This window comes from Felis catus, chromosome A1 (assembly GCF_018350175.1).
Source record: "Felis catus isolate Fca126 chromosome A1, F.catus_Fca126_mat1.0, whole genome shotgun sequence".
NCBI classification, from domain to species: Eukaryota; Metazoa; Chordata; class Mammalia; order Carnivora; family Felidae; genus Felis; species Felis catus.
Genome location: NC_058368.1, coordinates 172,520,272 through 172,536,930, shown reverse-complemented (window position 1 = coordinate 172,536,930; position 16,659 = coordinate 172,520,272). Strand labels below are relative to the sequence as shown.

General features: G+C 38.4%; 1 protein-coding gene across 3 annotated transcripts in view; it reads left to right on the top strand.

Moving 5' to 3' along the window:
• The window catches only part of MCC (MCC regulator of WNT signaling pathway), a 431,948-nt gene that overhangs the window by 72,570 nt on the left and 342,719 nt on the right, over window positions 1-16,659 (top strand). For all 3 annotated transcript variants that reach the window (XM_045034744.1, XM_019838097.3, XM_045034751.1), the window contains exon 2: window positions 14,006-14,253. In XM_045034744.1, coding sequence (XP_044890679.1) covers window positions 14,006-14,253 — 248 coding nt within the window. The remainder of the gene's footprint in view (window positions 1-14,005; window positions 14,254-16,659) is intronic.

The following is a 16,659-nucleotide window of genomic DNA, read 5'->3' as shown; positions in this document are numbered from 1 at the left end:
CTCAAGTCTAAGAAGACAAAGCTGGTGCTTCCTCTGGAAACACATCCTTCCACCTGCCCCCTGAGGTCTGATAAATCTTTCAACTCCAGTTCTGTGTGTGTGTGTGCGCGCGTGTGTGAGTGGTAGTGTATTGGACATGAATTTGAATCTGATCAGATTTCCTTATGTAAAAAGTGGGCATTTTTGTGTGTGTCTTCCAAATAGGGGTAATTCCAAAATTGGAAAGTCAGCTGCAAAGAAAACCAACAGATTTATGATTCGATGGTTTTCCCCCCTATATACAGGGGAAATGCCTCCAGTTTCATTGTTCTTTCTTTACCTAGAAGTCATAACTGACATTTGTAACAATTTCCTTGCTTGACTAATACTATTGCCTGAAGCTTTTTAAGAATATTGTACTCTATTTTATTTTCCTAATGCTATTCAATAGAACTTTTTGCTATGACAGAAATGTTCTCTATCTGTACAGGGCAGGGTGGTAACCACTAGACACATGTGGCTTTTGAACATTTGAAATGTGGCCATTAAGCTTGCACACCTGAGAAAATGAATTTTTAATTGTATTTAATTTTAATTAATTTAAATGTAAACTTAAACAGCCACCTGTGTGTAGTGACTACCCTATTGAACAGCACAATGCAAGACCATAAGTATTAATTCACAAGAGTTAAAACAGGTTTCAGCATAGACAATATTGAGAAGGTCAGTAGTTGGAGATTCTGGTTTTACAAAAAGTTTTATCTCAATGTTCCACTGGGTGTGGAATTTATAAAAAATGATCTCTGTAATATAAATTAGATAATAAAGTGTTGTTTCTTCTTTCAATCTCAACTTTTATGTTGTCTTTCCTGTTTTTCCATATTTATTTTCAATTTGGTAACCTCAACCAAAAGCATTTTTCAGATATAATAAAAATTAGGTCAACAGCTTTATCATTTCTAGCTGTATGTTTTTATGAGAGAGAGAGACAGGCAGACAGACAAGGAGAGGGAGAGAGAGTGAATATGTTAAACTTTGAGCCAGTCTCAGATGTTTATTACTTTTGCTGACTTGGCTTTAAGACCATAGTGGGAGGTCCAAGATGATTTCAGTTAATTTCTTAGGATGCGTGTCGTATGGTGTTTTGTTTGTTATGGCATTTCTCTTTCTTTCATGGCTTTTCATAATCTCATTCCATGTGTTTGCGAACTACAGCTGACCTTTCCAAAATTTTTAATTAAAACCATATTTTTTAATTAAAATTTTTTTATTTTAAAGAGAGAGAAAGAGAGAGATTGCATGAATGGGGGAGAGGGGCAGAGGGAGATAGAGAGAACTTCAAGCAGGCTCCACGCTCAGTGTGGAGCCCAACACGGGGCTCGATCCCACAACCATGGGATCATGACCTGAGCCAAAATCAAGAGTCAGATGCTCAACTGACTGAGCCACCCAGGCGCTCCCCCAAAATATTTTTAATTGAAATGTAATTAACATACAGTGTTATATTAGTTTCAGGTGTAAAATATAGTGATTCAACAATTCTGTACGTTACTCAGTGTTATCACAATAAATGTACTCTTGATCCTCTTCACCTATTTCACCCATTCCCCTCCCACCTCCCCTCTGGAAATCACCAGTATGTTCTCTGTATTTAAGTCTGTTTTTGTCTGTTTGTCTTTTTTCCCTTAGTTTGTTCATTTGTTTTATTTCTTAAATTCCACTTATGAGTGAAATCATATGGTATTTGTCTTTCTTTGTCTATTTCACTTAGCATTATATATTTTAGGTCCATCCATGTTGTTGCAAATAGCAAGATCTCATTCCTTCTTATGGCCAAGTAATAGCCATATGCATGTGGTATATACATCTATAATGGAATACCGTTCAGCCATGCGAAAGAAGGAATCCTGCCATTTGTGACAACATCATCTTTTTATCCATTCATCTATCAGTGGATACTTGGGTTGCTTCCATAATTTGGCTATTGTAAGTAATGCTGCAGGAAACATAGGGGTACATATATCTTTTCAGATTAGTGTTTTTGTTTTCATTGTGTAAATACCCAGTAATGGAATTACTGGATCATATGGTATTTCTATTCCTATTTTATTAATTAATTAATTAATTAATTAATTTAAGATTTTATTTTTAAGTAATTGCTACACCCAACATGAGGCTCAAACTTACAACCCCAAGATCGAGAGTCATATTCTCTTCCAACTGAGCCAGACAGATGCCCCTGATATTTCTTTCTTTCTTTCTTTCTTTCTTTCTTTCTTTCTTTCTTTCTTTCTTTCTTTCTTTCTTTCTTTCTTTCTTTCTTTCTTTCTTTTTTAATGTTTATTATTTGAGAGAGAGGGAGAGAGAGACAGAGAAACAGAGCAACCAGGGGAGGGGTAGAGAGAGAGACACACACAGAATCAGAAACACACTCCAGGCTCTGAGCTGCCAGCGCAGAGCCCGATGCGAGGCTCGAACCCATAGACCACGAGATCATGAGCTGAGCTGAAGTTGGCCGTTCAACCAAGTGAGCCACCCAGGCACCCCTGGATGCCCCTGATATTTCTATTTTTAATTGTTTGAGGAACCTCCATACTGTTTTCCACAGTGGCTCCCCCAATTTGCATTCCCACTAACAGTGTACAAGCGTTCCTTTTTCTCCACATCCTCACCAACACTTGTTATTTCTTGTCTTTTTGATTCTAGTCGTTCTGACAGGTATAAGGTCATATGTCATTGTGGTTTTAATTTGCACTTCCATTTCCCTAATGATTAGTGATGTTGAGCATCATTTCCCATATCTGTTGGCCATCTGTATGTCTTCTTTGAAAAAATGTCTATTCAGGTCCTCTGCCCATTTTTTAATTGGATTGCTTGTATTACTGACCTTTTTTAAAAAATAAGGATTGAATTTTTAAAAGGAGCTGGGATACATTTATCCATAGCAGTTTGTCTTTGCCTTCCCCAAAGCACCATTTTAAATTGTAGAACATTGGGGCACCTGGCTAGCTCAGTTGGAAGAATGTGTGGCTGTTGATCATCAGGGTTGTGAGTTCAAGCCCCACATTGGGTATAGAGATTATTTGAATAAATAAACTTTAAAAAATTATAGAATGTGATTGTGACTCTAAAGAAAGTTGTCTGTTGAATAACTGGAGACTGTATTTGCCAATTTGCCTTCATATGTGTGTGTGTGTATATATATATATATATATGCAATTTATATGTATGCAATATATGTAATATTATATGTAATACATATTATATGTACATATACATATTATATATTGTATATATACATATACATATATGTATATATGTTGTATATATACATATGCATATTATATATAATACATATAAAATATGTAATATATGTATAAAATATATGTAATATATATATAATTTCAATTAAGTGGAATATTTCCAACTAGGGGCTTCTGGTTGATAAAAAGTGAAATGAAAAAATCATTCATACACTCATCATTTATTTATGATAACCTGTTATATCCCAGGTAATGTTCTCGATATTGGGAATACAACAGTGAACAAAACAGATAAAATTCTCCATCCTCATGGAGCTTAAATTCTAGCAGAATACTTTTTGTTCCACTTCCATAGATAATCTTTTGAAAATATCTATTTCCCTTCATCCTGCAAGTACATGAATTATCACAACCTAGTATGTTTGGTTGATTTCGATTACTAAGATTTCTGGGTTGCCTTAAAGCCCTCATTCCTTAGTACTATTGGTATAGAACCAAAGTTCTACTCTGAATCACTTAGGAAGCCTTTTAGCAAATACTGATGCTGCCCAAACCTGCCCCATCCTGATTTAGTTTGTCATGGGGCACGAGTATCAATATGTTTTAATCACTCCAGGTAATTATGCATGCTGCCAGAGTTGAGTGCTACTAGCATAGAAAGGCTTAAGGGATATGGAGCCAGCATATATACAAGAAGATACTTTTAAATCTAATGATATCAACTTATTTTGTTTTGATTTGTGATTGCAAATTGAGATTTACAAGAAGCAAAGGAGAAATGGGATTGAAGCTTCTTTTTACTTAAAATTTAACATTTTATTTATCTACTTATTTATTTATTTAGCACTTATTATATTCCAGGTGTTAGGGATTGGAAGATGAACAAAGAATGAGCCCTATCCTCTACAAATTTATAATCTAGTAGGGGAGTTCACAAACTTTTTCTGGAAATTACTTTTTCTGGAAATTATTTTTGGTTTTATGAGCCATATAGTCTCTGTTGTAACTATTCAATTCTGTTGTAGTGAGAGAGTAGCCATAGGCAATATCTAGACAAATGGGTATAACTACATTCCAATAAACTTGATTTACAAAAACAGGCAATGGTCTGGATTCGGCTGCAGGCCTTAGTTGCCAACCTCTGGTCCGGTAGAAGAAAGAGAAAATAAATAATTACTGTAGAGTAGAGTATGTGATCAAAGTGAGCACAAGTGACACAAGATAAGGGCCATCAGTACCTGAGAGACTTAGGGAAGATTCTGAAGGAGATGCTGTTCAAGTGGATTATGAAGCACGGGTTGGAGTTTGGAGAAAGGAAAAGGAAAGGATGCTCTAAGCAGAGGGACAAACGTGCAAAGCATGGGCATGTAAAACAACTGCCTCTTCTAGAAACTAAAAGCAATCCAGTGGAGCTAGAATGCAGGTTGCCTACTTGGGCAGAAGGATGGGGCTAGAGAGGCTGGGCCATATTCTGATGGGCCTTGGTTAGGAAGTGAGAAGCATGGGTGTGGAGCTAACAGTCTTGGGAGGAACAAATAAAGGATTTTAAGCAGGGAAGAGTAATTCATTGGCTGCCCGTTGGAGAGGAGGAGATGCAGTCATTGTACTACTGTGGTAAACCAGACGGAAAATGGTTGAGTGGCAAGCATGACCAGGATGGGATGCATGTGAGCACTGTTTAGACTACAGAATCTCTCGTCTTGGTGACTGCTTGCACATGAGGATAAATGAGAATGAAACATCTTAGACACCTTCTAGATTTCTGGCTTGGGTGACTGGGTGATGTAATTTATGTAGACAGGAGAAATAAACCTGGGGAGGGGTAGAAGATGATGAATTTATTCAGGATTTTGAGTTCAGGATAAATACATGGCACCGAAGTGTAGCTCCCCAATAGAAAACGGATTGCTACTAAAGTGGAGGTGGAGATTCGGGAGTCAGTGTGCCCAGTGATAGATAAGGCCACACATTTAGATTAGGTCACCCACAGAGAGCCTGTAAGGTGTCAAAATAGACAGGACAGCAGTGGAGAAAACCTTGGGTAATATGCATATATGGAACCAGAATTCTGAAGGAGCAGTTAAATCGAGGTGGGAGGGAACTGGAAGACAGGGCTGTTACCCAGGCTGAAGGGAGGAGTTTCAAGACGGCAGCAGTCAGTGCTGAGAAAAGTGTCTCTGGGGTTCTGTGGTATGGATACCTTTGCAGAGAAGAGAAGCAAGGCCTTAGAGATCGGAATGAGACTATGCTCCCCAGAAACTTAGCTGAAGTATGGGCAGCTCAGACACTGCTGGTGGGGCTGTAAATTGGTAGATGTTTCTCAACGGATGTTTGGAAAACTGTATTGAGAGATACCACCATTTAACAACAAGTAATTTCACTCTTAGAAAATCGTGCCAGGAACATAATCATATGCTCTGTAGTCAGTAACAGTGAACAAAAGTTCCAAAATGACATTTTGGATCATTTAATTTGATCAATTCCAGGAAACATGCCCTGTAAGTGCTTACTGATACGAATGACATAGTAACTGTTTAACCCTTTAACCATGGCCTCAGACCAAATTTGTTTTGTTTGCATTAGCTTTTATATGTTAGAGTTTTTAAATTAAGAAATATTTAAAATACTGACCATTACAGAGTATGCAAGGAACATGCATGGACCCATTACCCAGATTGAAAAGATGTTAACATTGTACCATATCTGCCTATGATTTTTTAATATATTACAAATCCATGTTAAATCCCCTTTATACCCTTCCCCAATCCTATTCTCCTCCCTCCCTCCCCACTTTACAGTTGATATTTATGCTTCCTGGCTTTTTTTTAATGACTTGCTTGTGTGTAAACCCATATATAATTTATAGTGTTGTTTTGCATATTTTTAAACTTTAAATAAGTGCTATCCTACTATTCATATTATTCTTCAATTTGAGGTTTTTACTCATCACTGTTTTTGAGATTTATTTATGATCATATACAGTACCTATATTTCTTTCAAAAACTTCATTCTGTAGTATTCTGTTACCTGACAAAACCTCAATTTATATATTCATTCTCTGTTGGCAGGCATCCGGACTAGTTCCTGCACACTTCTGTTCTTTGAACTCCTCAGTTATTAAATGGAGCTAGTAAGAGTATCAATCTCATAGGAGGTTTGAGGATTACAGTAATTAATATATGTAAAGCACTAGTCAGGCCTTGAAACACAATAATCATCCAATGCACATTAGCTATTCTTATCAGTATGACCAATAATATTATTATTAAGTTCTTTCCAAATCTTTGCTGTCACATTCTGATATGACATGCTCACATATTGTGAAATGTTGTGTTTCTTTCCTTATATCTATGCATAAGTTTCTTTAGCATATCTAACTAAAAGTCAAATTTCTGGTGTGTTTAACACCACAACACCAAATGTGTGTTTAACCCTACCATTATAAATGTTGCATACATCCTTTCTAAAGATGTGGTACCAATCCTTCTTCCACCTACGACACATGAAAGTTTCTGCTTCCTTGTCAACACTTGTTATTGTCAGACAATCATTTTTGCCAATCCTTGGTGTTGAAATGGTATCCCATTTTTTAATATTTATTTATTTATTTGTTTGTTTGTTTGTTTGTTTAAGAGAATGAGCAGGAGAGAGGGACAGAGAGAGAGAGAGAGAGAGAGAGAGAGAGAGAGAGAGAGAGAATCCTGAGCAAGCTCCATACTTAGTGTGGAGCCCAACACGGGGGTTGATCCCATGACCCTGGGATCATGACTTGGGATCATGACGCTCAACCAACTGAGCCACTCAGGCACTCTAGCCCCCATTGTTTGCTTTAATTTGCATTTTCCTTGTGTGTAGTGAGGTTGAGAATCTTTGCACATCTTTTTTGACCATTCAGGTTTTCTTTTATGTTAATTTTCTGCCCATTTTTCAGTGGGGTTGTTATCTTTTTCTTATTGCGTTGTAGGAATTCATTTTATATTTAAATACTAATCTTTTGTCTCTCATATCTCAAATTAAATTAATGACTTATTTGGTTTTTTAAAATTTGAAAACATGACTTATCAAAGCACTTCATGCACGTGGTAAAAAAAAAAAACAAAATAAAATGGTACAGAAGAGCTTGTGACAAAATGCAAGTCTTCTGCCCTCCCTCCCTCCCCACGCCCACACCACTCCCTAGGGTAGTTTCTTTCTACCCAATTGTGCTTTTAGTTCTCCTGATCATTTTTTCCATAAGTACTTATACCTTGTATCCTGATATATCAACGTGAACAATATCTCTGTATTCCATGCTATGAAAGGTAAGGCCACCCCGCTGTACACAGCTCTAAATATTACCATTCATCATCCTGGCTAGCTGCTCCCATCTCTCTTACATGTTGCTGGAATTTGTTGAAATCCCTTATCTTTGATAAGCTCTTCTCTTTTTATCTTAACTATGGGTTTGTTTCCTTATTTCCCTATTTGTTTTGTTCATCACTTTAATTATTTCACTTGGGAGCAATGATGAAAGGCAGATGTATTCATTCCATCCAACAGCTATCCCCAGAAATTACCAACAGTAGCCCAGAGCCTGGCTTTTTTTATGTCTTATTTATGATTTTTCACACTTTGAATATTTATAGAACTGAAATTAGAGTCTTGTAAATTACATTTTTTTGTGTGACTCCAATTGAACAGTTAGGGGCAAAGTGAACTTTCAGACTTTTTTTGAGTTCTTTCATAAGCAACTCCTTCTGGCCTACCTACAAAGGTGTCTGCTGAGAATTATGAATAGAGGCATCTACCTCTTACTCAAAGTAATGATTGCTTTTGCTCAGCCTTCATTCCAACTGGATTTGGGATTTAGTATCATTGTGGGGAAGAATAATGTTTTTCTCTGCCTCTGAGCCTCTGTAGATGTAAGCCCATCTTTTCCATTAGCTATTCCTGATGTTAGGCTGTGAATTTCCCTGAATGATAAATAGCTTCATTGAATTTCCACTTCCTACTCAATTTCTTTATAAGTTAAAGGAAGAAGAATAGTCAAGAGACAAAGAGGCTTTTATATATAAAGTAATAGCTGTACATTGCAAAAACATGCAGTTTTGAGCTAGAGTCATCGGTCTTCAGTCATATTTTAATTTTGCTGCCTGGTGACTGGTGTTCTCTACAGAACTAAATATTATCTGACTTGCCAGTTCCTCTTTTATGAACTGGAATCCTTTCTTGCTCATGGTAACATCTTCTGAAGATAAGATATGCATACATGAATATGAATAAATATGAAAAACCTTGTAGAAATGATGAAAGTAAAAAACGGGTTTAGAGGACATTTATTTATTTAGAAGAACTTTAGAGGTAGAAATGTTCACCAAAATTTTGTGAAATTAACCAAAATGTTCACTGTGGTTATTGCTGGGTAGAGTGACTGCATGTAATTCATATTTTCTTCTTTTTGCTTGTCTACATTTTCTATAATGAATGAATGTATTTTCTGAAATAATGTACAAAATTTTGGTTGAGTTTTGGATTGAATGCAAGTGTCTTCTGTGAGATGTTGCTGCTACTGAGATAGTACTTCACTAAATGATCTTGGTCTGGGACAACTGCTGTTTAGTATCTCTTCCTCTGAGAGATGTTCCTGGCCTAGAGCAAAGAAACTGTCATGCTGCTCTGTCACTAAGGCTACAGGGCTGTTGTTTTTATGGTGCCCATTGGTCATTCATACTTACTGAGCATCCGTGTGCTGCCTTATGTGAGAAAATACCAGGAGAGGTATATGTGGGGAAATATCAAATAAATTGGGAACTCCCTTCCAAAGAGTGATCATTTTTAACTTCTGAGAATTTTATAAATCAGTCCATCAAAACAAATGTCATGGAGCTCTGCCATGCATAGGGCAATGTCCTAGGTGCGGCACAGATCTTAAGGGAGATTGATGCATGGCCCACACTGGCGTCCAGGACCTTGTGGTCACATTGGGAAGGTTAGACTCGAGCATGTGAAAATAATAACAAGAGAGGGAGAGAAATGCAAGTTTCCAAAATTGCATCCAAAAGTTGTCATGCAACTGTGTATAGGCCCTGAGTGAATGGTGCAGGGGCTAACTGCTGTCAGAAGGAAGAGCTCACCTGTGGGCCTGAGTGGGCTACAGGATTGCCTGGATTGGACGGACTTGTGCTGACAGTGGAAGCTACAAGGCTTCCTAAGGCCTGTATTCAGCAATCTTGAAATATTCTTTCTGGCACATGCCATTGGTCCAAGTAAGTCACAAAGCCAACGCAGATTCAAGGGCAGGGAAATCGCCTCTGCCTGTTGAAGGGAGGGATAGTCAAGGCACATTGTAGAGGCGCACAGTCACAGGAGAGTATAATTCACCGAGAGCCATTTTAAACAACCTAGCACAATGGCTCATGGTAAAACTCTGTGATCCAAGTTCTGTAGGCTTAGCTCCTGGTATGTAAAGGAGAGCTTTGGGAGTTTTTTTTCTTCTCGTGTAACTTAGTTTTCTCATCATGTTAATAACAAAAAGTAATTTATTATTCCATCCATATTTAACATAGTAGGTAATAATGTATAGGTATATATAGTCTTTCTGGTTTAATATAAAAGTATTATTAATTAATGATATTGAGTCAAGCTGTCCTCACTTGTGTTCACCTGCCAAAATTTAGGTATTGCTGACATTCAAGATGGTGGATGATAGAAGGGAAAGGGTAAGAGCGTTGGAATCAGACTGATTCCAGATTTAGGTTCTTGGCTCTGCCACATAATAGTGCTGTGCCTCTTTCAGCCTTCACATCCTTACCTGTGAAATGGGGATAATAGCACTGCCTCTGCAGGCATGTCGGCTGTTATTGCTAGTTCTGAAGAACTAGCTGAAAGAATTTAGCTTTCATTTAGTTTTTAGAAACTCATACTTCTGGGGCACCTGGGTGGCTCAGTCGGTTGAGCCTCCGACTTCGGCTCAGGGCATGATCTTGCAGTCTGTGAGTTCGAGCCCCACATTGGGCTCTGTGCTGACAGCTCAGAGCCTGGAGCCTGCTTCAGATTCTGTGTCTCCCTCTCTCTCTGCCCCTCCCCTATTCACGCTCTGTCTTCTCTCTGTGTCAAAAATAAATAAAAACATTTTAAAAAATTTTAAAAAAAGAAAGAAACTCGTATTTCTATTTAAAGATTACAATTTGACTATATTTAGTTGAGGGCAATGTATTTTGTTTTTGATCTTTTAGATGAGCCTCTCAGCGGCCCAGTTTTAAAATAAAAGTGTATCATTACGCACTCTCTTCAGAGGTGGCTTTTCTAGAACACAAATTCTTTATTTAAGCCACTTTTTGTAGACTGGAGCTTCACAAGTCTGGACAGAGTTGGGTTTCTCACCAGGGTGCGCCCATAAGTGTGCCACAGGCAGAGGAAAGGCATCCTCTGCAGACAGATGTCTCCACTTAGTGAGGTAGTCAGTTAGCACTTGTTTTCCCCTGAGCAGTTTGTGCTTAATTACTAAAGACTTAATCATGAAACTGGGGCATTGTGAAAGATGTGCGATCAATAGTTATAACGTAATCATTAATGGATACTATTTATTGAGTACTTAATATGTGCCAGGAACTGTTAAGTGCTTTACATGCATTGTGTCATTTATTCTCAGAAAACTGCTCTGAGATAGGTGCTTTTATTATTCTCAGGTTTTTTTAATGTTTATTTATTTTTGAGAGAGAGAGAGACAGAGTGTGAGTGGGGGAGGGGCCGAGAGACAGGGAGACACAGAATCTGAAGCAGGCTCCAGGCCCTGAGCTGTCAGCACAGAGCCCAACACAGGGCTCTAACCCACGAACCGTGGGATGGTGACCTGAGCTGAAGTTGACTCTTAACCGACTGAGCCACCCAGGTGCCCCTATTATTCTCATTTTTAAAACCTGAAAAATGACATAGGAATTTATGAAAGTGGTGGAGTATGTTATAGAAAGTTACAAAATACAGATAGGCAAACATAAGAGTGAAGACACCATTTTCCTACCATTCAGAAAATGTTAGTGACATCTTTTTACGTGAACTTCTGGAATTTAGAAAACCTCTTTATTTCCTACCAAGCCTAACTGTTAAGACTATTATCTGAAAATATAAAAAAGAAATTTCTATATTAGAATATAACATTTTTATATTAGAACATTGACCCTTGCCTTCTATTTGGATTACTGCTTTAGCGATCCTAACATCCTGAAGTCTTGGATGAATCCAGCTGAGTATTAGGTTGTATTCAGGGAAGGGAAAAAAAGATAAGCGTATGAATGCACTAAAACAAAACAAAACACTGTTCCAGTGTTAGTTATTGCTGGGGAGGAATCACAAAATCTCACTGGCAGAAACAAGAACTTATCCTTGATCATACATCTTGGGGTCCGCTGAAGTGGCTCTTTTTAGGCTACGGGTCTACAGGTTGGCTGAAGTGAGGCCCAAATTAGAGGGTTAATGGCTACTGTGGTTTGTTCTTCTCACAATGAAGGGAAAAGTGGCCGGGGACAAGCCCAACTGCATAAATACATATATGCTAACATCTCAGGGAACCAAAGCAAGTTTGATGTCAAGCCTAAAGTTAAGGGAAAAGGAAAGACATACCTACCATGAGTGTCCTTAGCCCTGAGGTCAAGGCAAGGGTATGGATGTATAGCACTACTCCAGGGGAATGAAAAATTAAGACTAATAATTTAATCTGCCATTCCTACTTTTATGTGTATGTTTATTTATTCATCTACCCATCCATCTACCCTCCAAATAGATACAATTAATTTTTTTTTCCAACGTTTATTTATTTTTGGGACAGAGAGAGACAGAGCATGAACGGGGGAGGGGCAGAGAGAGAGGGAGACACAGAATCGGAAACAGGCTCCAGGCTCTGAGCCATCAGCCCAGAGCCTGATGCGGGGCTCGAACTCACGGACCGCAAGATCGTGACCTGGCTGAAGTCGGACGCTTAACCAACTGCGCCACCCAGGCGCCCCCAAATAGATACAATTAAATGTACATAGGCATATACATAATACACATATGTACACACACATACACACAAGATAAAATAAAACATGTAGCTATGTGTAAAAATATTTCTAAAACATGAAGATGGAATGACATATGGGAGCAGGGTGATTGGCTAGAGAAACTAGTGTAATATAGCAGAAAACCCCAATTAAGAGTAAATATAAAAGCATTCCAAGGACAGGAGCAACAGAAATTTGACAATAAACTGGACACTGGGAACCAGGGAGGGGGAAATTGAGGGTAAGATGGAGTGAAGGAGAAGAAATTAAAATTATCTATCATTCCGTGAGCGTCGGGAAGGTGGGGAAACTGCAGTAGTACTGACCAGGAGCAGCAGTGGTGAAGGGTGGCTGGAAGACAGCAATTGGTCTTACTTTGCATGGTTAGGTTTCAGATATCAGCAAACATCAAATTGGCCATGTCCTCAAAATAATTGAACTTTGGTGGTGTGTTGAGACAGGAGCACAAGTTAGCTTTGTTTGTGACCATGGACGAGTTTCTTATGTCTCTTCCAGCTCTTAAATTCTGTAATCCTTTGACCTTCATTGAGACTTCTAGTTGGAGCAATATGAACAATATGTTTCCCCAAGGAATGCAGATAGAAAAGAACAAGACTTATGTGTCAGGGGTCAAATGATGTCCTCTAGATAAGTGCTCTTGGCCAGCATCATGTTGTTGTTCTTATTGTTCCTTTTTAATTAGTTTTATTTTTGATTTTTAAATTTGAGAACATACAGGCTGGGTATCCTTCTCTAGTCCAGCCCCAGACTCGACCAGCCCCTCCTGTCTTAGATCCATCCACTTCTCACATTTACATAAAGTCCTAGTCCTGGAAGATGTGTGGGATTTTGACTCCTGCTCTAAGTCTTAGGGCTAGTTGCTGGTGAGAAGATGGAAAATACTCAAAGAAGATTAAGAAAAACCAGAGGTAGGCCAGCAGTGAGTCATGCGAGTTGAGATTAAATAGTCTTTGAAAGAAGTGCTGAAGTTTGCTGATTGGTTCAGAACAAGCTTGTTAAAATCTTTGTTGTTCTTTTACAACTGGACTAGATTTTAAACTCTGCCAAAGGGAGAAACAATGTCTTTTCTATGTTCTGAAACTTTATCCTGTAGTGAGATTACAGGGCTGCACTCTACAGGTACTCCATCAATTTCAAAAGAAAGACAGGGAGGAAGAGGCCTGGAGACAGGAGGAAAAAGAGAACCAAAAGATTCTAAGTTGCTCTACTCTTCCAAATAATTTTTTGGGTTTTTTTGAGGAGAGAGAGAGAGCAAGTGAACACAAGTGAGTGAAGGGCAGAGAGAGAGAGAGAGAGAGAGGCAGGGAGAGAGAGAGAGAGAGAGAGAGAGAGAGAGAGAGAGAGAGAGAGAGAAACAGGGCTCACCTGAAGCAGGGCTTGTGTTTTTACCCAAAGCAGGGGTTGTGCTCACCTGATGTGGGGCTGAACTCATGAACTGTGAGATCATGACCTGAGCTGAAGTCAGATGCTTAACAACTGAGCTACCCAGGCACCACACTCTTCCAAATAATTAAATAGAGTTCTTGTCTAGAATCACCCAGATGAAACAGATCTTTTTGCACACTTACCACTTTTCTAGAAGCAATGAGGAAGTTGGAAATAGGTTTCCTGTGTGTGGATATGTTCAAGAAATGCTCTTTCCACCCCTCCCCCACCCCCATTGACCACGTTCTCCAGTTCAAATGTCTCTCCTAACGAGTTTTCTTCTGTCCAACCCTCCTGTAGAAATGACTTATTGATGGTCTGCCGCCAACTGAATATGGAAGAGTCTGTGGCTGAGATCATGAACCAGTTGGGCGCAGATGAACATGGGAAGATTTCCTTTCAGGATTTTACAAGGTGCCGCATGCAGCTCGTTCGAGAAATTAGGAAGGAGGAAGTAGGTCTTTCTGAGAAGTCAGACAACTCCTGTAAAAAGAAGAAGCTGAGGGATAGAATTGCGTCCTGGCCCACGAGCAGCGACAACAGTTTGGGTAGGTACAACCAGGCGACAGTTTGGTAGTGCTCCACTAGCCCTGCTTGGTGACCTCTGTAAATGCGAGTGGCCTGCCCAGCCTGCTGCTGGCTCATCCGCAGGCTGTCTTCTTGGCCACACTTTCCCTGGGTGAATGTTCCCTACTTCCCCCAATTCTGTCTTACAGTTTCAGTTCTGAGCTTAGTGCATTCTTTATTTTAGTTCTTCCATTTTCCAAGCGTAATAATGCATAGCTATTTAGCTGTTGGAAAAGAAGGGGGCACATTGGATGGGAAAGGTGGTGACTGCACCAGTAGGCCTCAGAAGCTATTTGGGGACTCCTTCAAAGTTTAGTGCAGCTCTGTGCAGTGAGGTTTTAAAAAACCCATCTCTTGTTTGCTTAATCTTTAAAATTTTTTCTACAGAGTTTTCCTGTTCATAAGTATTATTGTTTCCTACTAGTGCAAGATAAGCAAGTAGAAAGAAAGGCCCCACAAATGTTGATAATTATTGAAGCTGGGTGATGGGAGCATGGGGTTTATAGTACATTTTTTTGAGCACTCAAATGTTTACGTATTGTTAGTATATTTATAATTTTTCACAATTTTTACAAGATTTAAAGGGAAAAACAAGAGGCATCTGAAAGGGTAGCCTGAACAAAGGGCCAGAGGAAAGTATCTGAATTTTCTATTATATTTAAAGGAATTAAAAAAAAATTTTTCCTTGAAAATGTCTCCTGGATCTCTCTCTTTCTCTGTTTCTTTTTCTCCGAGGTAGATCTAGTGGCAGGAAACAAAGCTCCATGTTAATTGTCCATCATTTGTTAAATATATACTAATTAGCATAGATAATTATGTAGTGCCCCACAACACACACACACACACACACACACACACACACACACATCTTGAACAGTGCTCTTGGCAGTGAAATCATTTGGAGCATTATTATTGAGTAATTGAAATAATAAACGTGTCCTCATATCCCCTATGCCTTACTATCTTAATGGATTCCATTTTAGCTTCAAATCAGATGTCTGGTAATGCATGTGCTCTTAGCATAATAGGTAGAAATATTTAATTTTTGAAGTAACATTTTTCCGAGTATTAAAGTAATATATGTTCATTATAGAAAAATAAGGGGGGAAAGGCAATCAGAAGAAAATAAAAATCATCCTTAATATCTCACATCCAGAAATAATAGCTACTGTATAGATTTCTCTCTCTCTTTCTCATGTGTGTATATGTGATTTAATTGTTTTTTACTATTTTTTTCACATACTTTCTATAGTTTTGTATCCTGAAATTCTTCCTTTGCATTTTCCTCATGCTTTTTAAAATGTTTATTTATTTATTTTGAGAGAGAGAGAGAAAGAGAGCATGTGTGTGTGTGTACATGCATGTGGTGGGGTCAGAGAAAGAGGAGAGAGAGAGAGAGAGAGAGAGAGAGAGAGAGAGAGAGAGAGAAAGAGAGAGAGAGAATCCCAAGCAGGCTCTGTGCTATCAGCACAGAGCCCGACATGGGGCTCGATCCTATGAACGTGAGATCACAACCTGAGTCGAAATCAAGAGTCAGATACTTAACCAACTGAGCCACCCAGGTGCCCCTCCTCATGCTTTTAAATAGCATTTGAAAGTATGATTTGTAATACTTGCATGACCTAAAATGCACACACAGTAATGTGTATTAAATGAAAGAATGAGTGGAATTCTTTTTGTAAGCTGTATTTTCTAATTTTTCTGCCAAGAACCTGGCCATCTTACATAAATTAATAAGCACACACACAGACACATTTCAAGTAAACTGTGGTATATCCCAATTAGTGAATCCCATGTGGTCACTGAAGTAATATTTACTGTGTATATAGGAGGAATGCTTGTATGGAAAACAACCTATACAGTCAAAATTTTTATTTTAATGTGTAGTTTATAAATATTCTAAAAGGGACAGTTTTGATAGAATTGCTGCCCACATCTAATTGAACGGTCCATTTCATAGGATTGCCCTAACTAGAGAAAGAGTTGAAAAACAATTCCTTTCAACCTTTGTAACTGTATGACTTGGAGAAAAAAGAGGTAATTGAGGGCTGGTGAGTCATAAAACAGTTTGTGAACTGAGGAAATGCCAGCAGATGTGCAACCCTGTGCCAGTTTATCCTGGTAGTTAAAGCTTCAAAGTCAGGTCATTTGAGTGTGAATCCTGGTTCTGTCACTTCCTGCCTCCATGACATCAGACAAGTTACTTAACTCTCCATATCTCAGTTTCCTCATCAAGTGTAGTGTGAGAACAATAATTGTTATTTAGAGGAATTTAGATGTTAAATATACATATGAAAAGCACATAAAACAGTGCCTATCACATAATTAGCCCTATATACAAGTTAATATTATCGTTACTGCCACTCAGTTTCATTTCCTATTGATTG